Source organism: Chiloscyllium plagiosum, chromosome 27 (genome assembly GCF_004010195.1).
Source record: "Chiloscyllium plagiosum isolate BGI_BamShark_2017 chromosome 27, ASM401019v2, whole genome shotgun sequence".
Lineage (NCBI taxonomy): Eukaryota > Metazoa > Chordata > Chondrichthyes > Orectolobiformes > Hemiscylliidae > Chiloscyllium > Chiloscyllium plagiosum.
The window spans coordinates 30,422,863-30,434,009 of NC_057736.1; the positions used below are offsets into that span (position 1 = coordinate 30,422,863).

The 11,147-nt window shown below is 41.2% G+C and overlaps 1 protein-coding gene across 2 annotated transcripts; it reads right to left on the reverse strand.

Annotated features, from left to right (window-relative positions):
- Positions 1-3,333: 3,333 nt before the first annotated feature.
- smim12 (small integral membrane protein 12) lies at positions 3,334-6,047 on the reverse strand. Of its 2 annotated transcripts, none has more exons than XM_043717171.1 (2): positions 5,994-6,047; positions 3,334-4,043 (listed from the first exon to the last, which is right to left on the reverse strand). In XM_043717171.1, the coding sequence occupies exon 2, from the start codon at positions 4,036-4,038 to the stop codon at positions 3,754-3,756; it is 285 nt and encodes a 94-aa protein (XP_043573106.1). In that variant the 5' UTR covers positions 4,039-4,043; positions 5,994-6,047; the 3' UTR covers positions 3,334-3,753. The 2 variants fall into 2 exon arrangements, with proteins under 2 accessions (XP_043573106.1, XP_043573108.1); XM_043717173.1 differs by lacking the exon at positions 5,994-6,047 and adding an exon at positions 5,337-5,945.
- Positions 6,048-11,147: the final 5,100 nt, after the last annotated feature.

The following is an 11,147-nucleotide window of genomic DNA, read 5'->3' on the forward strand; positions in this document are numbered from 1 at the left end:
AACCAAACCTCCAAGATTAACAAGCTCACTACTGCAGAATGTGGGTCAACATCAAGACTTAAAGAGAGGGAAAAGAACAAATTTAAAAAAGGTTTGAGGCCACTTTGGTGACAGTGCAATGTACATAAATTTTATTGGTTTTGCACTACATGCATTTCTGAGAGTCTCTTTGTGCCATAAATATAACGCTGCCAGCATTATGCCTAATTTCATGTTCACACAGTATGTACCATGGTCTACTTTGATAGCCTGCAAGGTGTATGTAGGGGAATTGTTTCTGCTGGCATCATTATCTTACATGGTCAAACACGCTCGTCTTTTATTAGCCTCTGTGTGCAAATGTGTTGAAGTTAATGAAGTGGTCAACGATAAGTGGACAGGGAGGTGTACTGTGAGCTAATATGTTAGGATCACCAGGGATTAGAGGGCCCTTGATTCAGTGTCCTGTTCAGTGCACAGATGTACGTAGAATGCTGTAGCCCTCAAGAGGGCCTCATATTGATGGGTCTTGCAGACCTCACAGGTTCAGATACCCTGCCTACTCAGCTGTGATTGCAGCTTTAACTTTCAGCACAGTGGAAAGATGGCAGTGAATGCTCTTCAGCCAGTGGCTTCTAGTCCCCACCTTGACATGTTCATGAGTCTCAGGACAGCCAGATCCTTTTCCTAATTACCCTTCCTGTGAATGTCCACAGGTCTCACACATCCCCAAATCCCCACCCAACCCATCTACTCGTACCTTCAACTGCCTGCTCCCCTCCAACCACAGCCCCCAGCATATGAGATGGCTATGCCAGGTGTGTCATAGACTGGCCTCAACTTGAAGTCAGAGTGGATGAACCTCCTCTTTTGGATTCCGTTTGCATCATGCTTTACTGTATCCTGCACCTTACAAATACAAATGACCCGATCCACAATTGTCTTCTTTGCTTCCCCAAGCCTGCAGCTCCGAACAGGTTGCTAAAACATCTTCCCACGGCCATAGCTCCTACTTATTTCTACCCACTCTAATGGATTGAGCATAGCTGACCCTCCCTGAGCAAACTAACCAGGCAGCCTCAGACAAGAAATGTTCCAAACTATATTAGTGATATCCCATCGACTGGCCACTATAAAGCCACAGGACTGACACGATACACCCCTGGGCTGCTGTATGCTTGTGTGAAAACTGCTGGCCACAGTATGGATGTGGCATTGACATAGAAAGTTGCTGTAGAGCAAAGTACATTCCTGCTTGACTGATGATCAGTAAGGCAAAGTTGCCAGGTTGTCGCCAACTGACACAGAAGGAAAGCCAGGCAATGCATGGCTGGTACTGGCATGCAGGTAGTTGTTGTGTGGGTGAGTGCTGAATGAGCAAACAATCAGCCAGAGATGGTGCCAAAGAGTGATGACTCCTACATTGGTGGGTCAGCGAAATGATGGAGGCACAAGTGTCATTGGTGAGCTGGCTCTGGGGGGAAGTCAGCAAAATGAAGATAGACTCTCTTTTGGTTATATCTTTTTTATTCTTAAACTGTTCAAAATGGCACCAGATTGTGGCAATTATTGAAGTTTTTCCACTTTATTTTACTGCATTATTTCAATGTAAAATGCATGTGACAACAAATCATTCAACTCCTAGGAGAATCTAGGACCAGAGGGCCTAATCTTGGAATAAAAGGATATTAATTTAAGACAAAGTTAAGAAGAAATTTCTTCATTCAGAGAGTAAGTCTTTGAAACACTTTGTTACAGAGCGCTCTGGGAGCAGAGTCCACATGTACATTTAAGATTGAGATAGATGGATTCTTGATCATTCAGGAAATTACGGGTTAACAGGGAAAGAGCAGGAACTTGGATGCGAAGAATGTTGAGCAGCTGGGATCCTATTGACAGGCACAGCAGGCTGGAAGGACAGAATGGCCCACTCCTGTTCCTTTTCCTATTGTCTTACACAATAAACTTCATTAGTTAAATTTATGTTATATATAACTCTGACAACAAAAACATCAGATTTTATTTTATTGCCTGTATGTTAAGCATTTTAATATCATAGTTTATTGGTATGAACATGGAACTTAAGCAAAATTTAGCAAGGGAAGGTTGTGTTCTTAATACCAATTGCAATGACTACTGTTTTATTATGGGTTGTCACACCATTTGGTCATCCAGACAGTCTTTGATACCACCAGCCCACTTCCTAAATTAATCAGCTATGTTCAATTTTGGAGAATCAAATGCAAAACTGCTTCTTTTAACCTCGTAGATACTTCAGTAGTGTATGAGTCTCCTTCCCAATTCTCTCCCAGCATGGTGCTCATATCTTGGCTTTATTCAATGAATAATATATCTATTATAGCAAGTTAGGCTTATGAAAAACTTTAAAAGCATTAAATGCATTCGTTTAAACATGGAATACCGTTAACTAGATAAAAGAATGAAGAATGTTTAGCCAATGGAGGAAGATATGAAAGAGTTATTAAGTCCATCAAGCTCATCTTACATACAAGTTTTCTAGAAAATACAAATTCCCGACATGTAGTTTGGATGGTATCAGTATGAAGTGTTATCCATGCTACCCTTTAACCAAGTTTTTTGAATACAGATATTAAACTAAGGCCATGTACCAAACAGATGAACTGAAAAGATTTCAATGCCCCATTTCTAAGCAGAATAGGGAGCTCTTTAACGGCAGGAGCCCATCAACAACATCATTGCTGCTGTTTGTGGAACCTCACTGAGGTGAAGGCTAATCATTCAACATGATTCTATGATTACAAAATTATATTTTTGGGGGAACTTACCCCCAATCTTCAAATTCACACTGCTAGTTATACCCAACTGAAGAAAGTGCAACTGTTTAAGGCAGCTGAAATGACATGGGTTTGGGTAAGTTGAAGCTCTCAGACTTCAAAGCTGCTTGCTCTGTATCAACTGGGGAATGCAGGGAGATGTGTGGTCACATATTACAAAGGAGAAAGTGAGGACAGCAGATGCTGGAGATCAGAATTGAAAAGTGTGGCACTGGCAAAGCATAGCAGGTCAGGTAGCATTCGAGGAGCAGGAGAATCGATGTTTCGGGCATTCCCGATGAAGGGTTTTTGCCTGAAACGTCAATTCTCTTGCTCCTTGGATGCTGCCTGACCTGCTGCGCTTTTCCAGCGTCACACTCACATATTACAAAGGCAATGGATTAGAAACCATAGTCCCACTTCTATAAAATCTGGCCTATTATACTGGTAAGGATAAATTCACAAGGAAAACCAAATGAAAGGGATCCCAAACCTGTCTAAGTTTGAAGTGATTTCTGCAAAAGGTGTTAAGACTGAATAATGTTCAATCTGTAAACAATCATTCTTCAGTAACTTTATTTTCAATGGTAACAAAACCTTTACCTATTCCAACCACAATAATTCTAAATAAATGCATAATACATCAAGAATTTTGACATTTCATTAACTTATGACAAAATGCACCAGTTAATAGATCCAGGTTTGTTGTAGTGGTGGTGGTGGGAAGGAATGGAAATTGCACTGAGATACATTCATCCGGATACAGCATATTCCACTCCTCTGAGCTTTCAATTCTTGAAGGATCAATAAAAGTAGAGAATTTAGAGTTTTCACTTCACAGCAGACTGGCAAAACAAGCTCCACTTCAATTTTCCCCTGAAATCGGAAAATCTCAGTCAGGTGAGCATTTGAACTCCAACACACGTCCTGTCATCGGGCATCCACAAACTGCATTTGGAAGATAGCTTTCTTTTGTGGGCTAGCTATTACTGGCCTTGTCTGGTCGATTCCTGTTTAGCACTGCCCTTGGCGTGAACTCAAGTTTGTCCTTTAGGCTTAGCACTTTGGTACAATCTTTATCTGTGATTTCAGCAAGTTTTCTCTCTTCACGCAATTCAAAAATGCTTTTCTCTTCAACTGGCTGCTTTTGCTCCCCACGAATAAACCACTCTAAGTTGTATCCTACTGCCCCAACTACAAAAGCCACAGGAAAGGTTATATAGGGTGCATATGTACGGATAGCAACCCACAAGAGAGGCCACATGACGTCTGCAGAGAGAAAATATTATCTTAATGCTGAGTTCATTTGCAATCTTAAAATTTCTATAGCAAACCAGATTGTCAAAATGACGTCAGCAAGATTATAGTGCAATAACAAAAATGGACATTAATTTTTGCAAGTATTCACTACTACTCATCCATAAGTTTAAAACAAAATCAGTCGTGCTGCTTAACTTGGCCAGAATTCTTTCCCAACCAGTCAAGGTGAAAGTTAAAGCAGAATAATTTGTTTACAGCAGTGTTTATTGCTTCTCCCACCTATGGTTTTTCAGCTTCTGGGAGCAATGGCACGTTTTATACAGATTATTCTGGGATTCTGTCAAGTATAACTTTGGTCACAATCTTATGAGGAGGAATACTAGGGCAATGGAATGTACAATATTAATTCAACAGCATTCTACCAGGAAGTGAACCAGGAATACTTTCTTTGGGAAGTTTTACTGTGAGAACATAACATTCCAAAGAGAGAGAGAGAGGTCAAGCTGAAAATAGAATGCGGAGTAGTAGTAAATGAGTATAAAAGGTAGAACAGAGAGAAGGTGAGCCAGAGGATGGCGACTCTGTGGAACTTATTGCCACAGAGGGTTGCAGAGATCAAGTCATTGAGTGCATTTTAGACAGAGATAGATAGGTTCTTGAATAGTAAGGGGATCGAGGGTTATAAAGAAAAGGCAAGAGAATGGAACATGTCAGCCATGATCGATTGGCAGAGCAAACTCAATGAGCTGAATGGCCTAATTCTGCTCTTCTATCTTATGGTCTAAAATACACAAAGTTTTTCAGTGACTGACAGTATACATGTCAACACAACGAGTGAACTGAATAAGGGGGATGAGCTCAATACACAGATAAGTGCTCAAAAGCACAAAACCATGGCTAACACAGCATGCAGAAACATGCTTTAAAGAGGGCAGGAACATCAGCTCCAACTTCCTGGTTACAGGGTTTTCAGAGAGGAGGGAGATTATAATCCTAGATGATATAAGCACAACTGTGAGGAGTGTATTAAAAGTAGAGGTAGTTAGAGGAATTGAAGAACCCAAACAAAGCTTACACTTTGTCAGCTACATCATGACTCTTAATTTTAATATGACTGAATAAACTTAAATGTAAAGGATTGCACAATCATAATGAGCAGGTCTGAGGACGCCTTCTAGAGAGTAATCCAAACAGAGTAAAATTAAAAATTGCAGGTTAATCCCAACAATGCTTTATTAATCTGAAATTGTGCACTTCAAACAAGAGCAATAAAATCCAGAAGGGAAATGTGTAAATACTTACAGTGCAACAGGTAAGGGCTTAAGAATTTTTTTAAATGAGCAGGAATAGGCCATTCAGCCCCTCAAACCTGCCTAGAGTCAAAAAAACTGTAGATACTGGAATCCAAACCAGGCACACTGGAGGTTGGAAGAGCATGGCAGGTTAGGCAGCATCAGGAGGTAGAGAAGTCAACCTTTTGGGTATTACCCTTTTTCCAGGGCTGGTTCTGGAACAGGTTTTGTTCTGACATAGGCTTCCTAAAAGGATGAAACGTTGGTTTCTCTGATGCTGCCCGGCCTGCTGTGTTCTTCCAGCCTCCTGTGTGTCTGCCTCGTCATTCAATAAGACAATGTGGTTACTTCTATCAAGGGGGCAGCTCGGGCCGAACGGCCTCGCTCTCTGATCCGCAGCCTTTACCATCCCCTGAGGGCCGGGAGGCTGGGCCTGGAGCTCGGGCTGGAACTCGGGCCGGGAGCTGGGGCTGGGGCTGGGGCTGAGGCTGGGCCTGGACACCCAGCAAGGACAGGCTGCCCTTGGGCTTCCCTGCGGCCTCGCCAGCACCACGAATCCCCAGGCTCGAGTACACGCCACGACGCCTGGAGAGATACTTCCGGCCGGTGTGGGGGTGAATACCCTCCCCCAGCCCTCCATTATCTCTCTGTGTCTCCCCCTCCTCACCTTCCGCTCCCACGCCGCCCTGCCGCTGAATGCCCCGCCTCCTGGCCCCTCCCTGATTGGCCAGCCACTCATCCCTGATTGGCCAGCCACTCACCCCACCCCCTCATCGCCGATTGGATAGTCTGCCTGCCAGTCAGACACCGGCCCCGCCTTCCAGCTGGCCGGATGCTGGCACTGCACATTCCAAGAAAGTTGCTCAAAATGTCCTTTACCTTGTGTCTCTCACTGACAATCTGAGGGTATCACTGTTTTCTGTGAGTTCACTTTTACAGGGAGTGAAAATTCGAACATATACACAACAGTAGGCCACTTCCATGGCTGATCTCACAACCTCAGTTTGTTCTTAACCCTCAAGCCCTTTCATCCCTTGGTTATCAGCAGAAACTGAGCCAAGTTCAGTACCAATGGGGTTGGCCTCAACCAGCACCTAGGGTTCATGTCACACTACAGGTGACCCCACTGCACTAGACACACACACAGACGCATACACTCAGACACAGACACTCTTACAGACACACACACTCCTACAAACCCATATACTCACGCAAACCCTCTCTCATACACAAGCCCTATCTCATACACCCCCACACTCACCAGCACACTCTCACAGATTTATACCCCTTTGCACTCACACACAGACACACACACACGCACACTCTCTCACAAACACTTATAACTCCAACCCCACACCCCCACATAAGTTTATGGGTTGAATTTGTACTTGCAGAATTATATTTTATTTTGCTCAAAAACTGCATGTAAGATCCATGTAATATTCTGTAAATCCGTTTTTAGATTAGAATCAGTCTAAACATTGTGGCACAGATAGTCTTACACAGGGCACCTCACTCCTTAAATGCATTATCAGGGCCGACATGACACCAATTGTTAAAGTTCACTTGAGAATGTAACTTCAAAAAAGTTCTGCAATTTACAAATGAAAGAATTGAAACCAACATGTTCATTCTAAAAGATGAGAGACTTAACAAAACAATCCAGGTCTTTTTTAATATATAATTTTAGTTAAATCACACTGCAACCTTTTGCTATAAGTTCTGTGTCTTACAATCTTATACACCACAACCACCTGATGAAGGAGCAGCACTCCGAAAGCTAGTACTTCCAAATAAACCTGTTGACCTATAACCTGATGTTATGTGATTTTTAACTTTGTACACCCCAGTCCAATATTGGTACCTCCAAATATTGGTTATCAAGAATTGTCTTACCTTAGAAAATATTGTGCATCCACTACGTTCTAAGGAGCAGAATTGCAAAAATCTCATCTCTGCCTTAAATACATGACTCCCCATTTTTGAACTCTAACCCTAGTTCTAGATTCTTTCACAAAAGGAAAAATATTTTCCACATTTACCCGGTCAAGGCACTTAGGATCTCATTTTCAATGGCTATTCTACATTCCAGGAATAGCCTGTCTTGCCCTTCCTTATTGGGCAATGTATTTTTTCCTGACATTAGTCTTGTAGATGTTTTCTGAACTAATTCCAATGCATTCACATCCTTCTGTAAGCATAGTGACCAACACTGCACAAATTCTGTAGATACAATCTTACCAATGTCCTGTATAATTGATGGTAGCCATGACATGGAGGTGCCACTGTTGGACTGGGGTGGATAATGTTAAAAATCGCATTACACCAGGTTATAGTCCAACAGGTTTACTTGGAAGTACAACCTTTGAGCGCTGCTCCTTCGTCAGGTAGATAGCTGTGCATTAGGAAATAGCAATTTACTTCTTTTTAGATTACTTCTCTGTTTCAACTCAATTATCACTCAGCACTTTAGGAAATTTCCAGGTCTATTTAGTGAAAAATATATGATTTTAAAATGGAAATGTTGTGACCTGTGTCTCTGGTGGAACCTTCCATTTCAAGCATAAACTTGACAAATGCTGTGCTTTGCGTCAGTTTTTCTTGCATGATTATGCAGTTGTCAGTTCAGTACACATACATGCATGAAAAACCTTGTGAATCTTATAGCAGGGAGTGGCTTCACGTCAAACCCCAAGTGTTACGTTATGGGCTTAAAGGTCTTGGCACCATATTTACCAGATAATGAATGGGCATCCATTTCCTGCAAGCTAGAAGCATCACTCAGCATAATGGAATAAATGTCTATAGCTAAACATTTTTACCTTTCCAAGTTACCCGACAGAGCCTGCCTCCTTTCCTAAGATAGACTTACACCATTTCCCAGACATTCACCCTCGGCCAGCTTTCTTTACTTATTGTGTTTTTATATTCACTTATGGGATGTAGGCAATACTGGCCAAGCCAGCATTTATTGCTGATCCTTAGTTGCCCAGAGGGCAGGTAAGAGTCAACCACATTGCTGTGGGTCTGGAGTCACATGTAGTCCAGACCAGGTAAGGATGGTAATTTCCTTCCCTGAAGGACATTAGTGAACCAGATGGGTTTATCCAACAATTGACGGTGATTTTGTGGTCATCAGTAAATTCTTTATTCCAGATTCTTTATTGAACTCAAATTTCACCATCTGTGATGACTGGATTTGAACTCGGGTCACCAGAACATTAGTTGAGATTCTGGATTAATAGTCTTGCAATTATACCATGAGGTCATTGCCTTCCCTAGTTTACTCTATTATTTCCTGTTTATTTTTTCTTAATTCATTCATGAAATGTAGGCTTTGTTGACTAGGTCAGCATTTATTGTTCATCCATAATTGCCCAAAGGGCGATTAAAAGTGAATTACATTGCGGTGGATCTGGAATCACATATGGACTGGACCAATGTTCCTTCCCTAAGGGACATTAATGAACAAGATGGGTTTTTTTAATGACAATTGACATTGGTTAGGTAGTCATCATTAATCCAGTTTTTAATTCCAGATTTATGAGTTGAATTTAAATTTCACCAGTCGTTGTGGTAGTGTCTAAAACATTATCTTGAGAACATTAGCATAGGCCTCTGGATTCCTGGTCCATTACACCTTAATCTCCTATAAGCATGGGCAAATGTAAATTGGTTTAAACAGGGTTACTGTAAAATGCCTTTATGAATGTCACAATCTAAAAAAAACTAAGACTATGCATGTATATGACATATTCATTTTTTTAAACAATTCTTTTTTTTGCATTTGCCAAACATTGCAAAATAATGGTATAAGCAGTTTGACTGGACAGCTGGTTTGCATTGCAGAGCAGAGTACCCCAATAGCGTTGGCTAAGTTCCCACACTACCTAAGGTTTCTATGAAGGAATCTCCTTCTCAACCTTCACCTCCTACTTGTCTGAGGTGTGGTTAATCTCAGGTTAAAGCACCACCAGTCGCCTCTCTCTCACGAGAGAGTAACCCTATGGGTCAGTAGGAAGATGACGGCTTTATTTTATGTTGTAACATCTGATTTTGCTCCATGAGATTGATATGGAATGGAAAATTCTGCAGGGCAGTTTGTGCTATCTCATTCCCCAGCTATCAAAGTACTTAATGAATTCAGACATTGAAGGTAAGGTTTTACCTTTTTTAGTGGAGTTTAGGTGAATATTTGAGGAAGTCAAAGAAACATGCCTGTTACAGAGCAACAACAACAGTAATTTGCATTTATGTAGCCCTGTTAATGTATTATTATGATCCAAAGTATAGGCATTTGAATGGAAGGCAGTAAAGGAAAGGGGTTTGGTGGACAATTGGAAGGGGTGAAGTGCCCCACAAGGTTGTGGCCCTGAGGCACACATAGATTGGTAGAGCTTTTCTTTAAATTATACATTTTTATTTCTCTCTCAGCTTGTTCTTTAAGCCTTACTGTTAAGTCCAGATTTCTTGGGCAGTAGTAAGCCTTGGATGTTGGGCAAAACTACATCCTCGGCTATGGTAACTGCTGGCAGCAGCCTGTTTGTGTCCTCAGCATTTCAGATGGCTAGCTGCAGAAAGAGGGTTGAGGCAGTATGATTTTGTGCAGGAAAGTTCATGTCTTACTAATGAAGATTTATGTCCCCTCAAGAGGGGCTGCTTGATTCGAGATCGGTCAAAAGAATCGACAAATGCGGTCTAAGCAAAAAGCAAGAGTCATTAGTTTATTGAATTAAGGTACCTTGACGCAATTCTATCCAGCAACACAGAGATTGAAGCTCAGCAACACAGAGATTGAAGCTTCTGTGTTCCGTGGTGAAGTTGCGCAATTACATTTGAAAATTTCACATTATTTATATGTTTTTTTAGTAATAGTACAACCTTAATCACAAGAAAGACCAATCACATACAATAAGGTCTCATGATTTACAACAATGATTACAACAAGTTAATGCAATGATATTTCCTGGGAAAGGGTTCTTAGTTACAAAAAAGTCCAATCAACTGTAATATGGTGATATGTTTGAAGACAGGCTAATCCAATGGTATTTTCTTTAAGAAGGGTATCTTATTTGCGTAAATTGTCATGCCATGTAACAGTTCAAGGTTAATTCAAATGGTCAATTAATGTATCAGTATTCATCTTATGAAAACTCTATTGTCCCCTTTTCTTTGAACTGCAACTTAATTCTGCAAATCAGCAGGATGTTCAGCAGTATGGCTCACAGGCCATTTTATAGTATTCTTTTAAATTGAGAAACCATTTTGTTATAATAAAAATCTGCATATCTTTGTTGCCTAAATTCAAATTCACCACCTTAATAGAATTCTTTGAGGAAGTGACAAAGTTGATTGATGAGTGAAGGGCTGTAGATGTATACATGTATTTAAGTAAGACGTTTAATAAGGTTCCCCATGGTTAGCTGATAGAGAAAGTGAAGTTGCACGGGGTCCAGGGGTACTAGCTAGATGGATAGAGAACTGGGTCGACAACAGGAAACAGAGAGTAGTAGGGGAAGGGAGTTTCTCAAAATGGATGCCTGTGACCAGTGGTGTTCCACAGCGATCCGTGCTGGGACCACTGTTGTTTGTGATGTATATAAATAATCTGGAGGAAGGTATAGGTTGTCTGATTAGCAAGTTTGCAGATAAGACTAAGATTCGTGGAGTAGCAGACAGTGAAGGAGACTGTCAAAGAATGCGGCAGAATATAGATAGCTTGGAGGATTGGGCAGAGAAGTGGCAGGTGGACTTCAATCCAGGCAAATGTGAGGTGATGCATTTTGGAAGATTCAATGCAAGAGTGAACTATATGGTAAAT

Bases quoted from the DNA above. Each gene is read 5' to 3' on its own strand.
- smim12 (XM_043717171.1), bottom strand. From the start codon at position 4,038: ATGTGGCCTCTCTTGTGGGTTGCTATCCGTACATATGCACCCTATATA.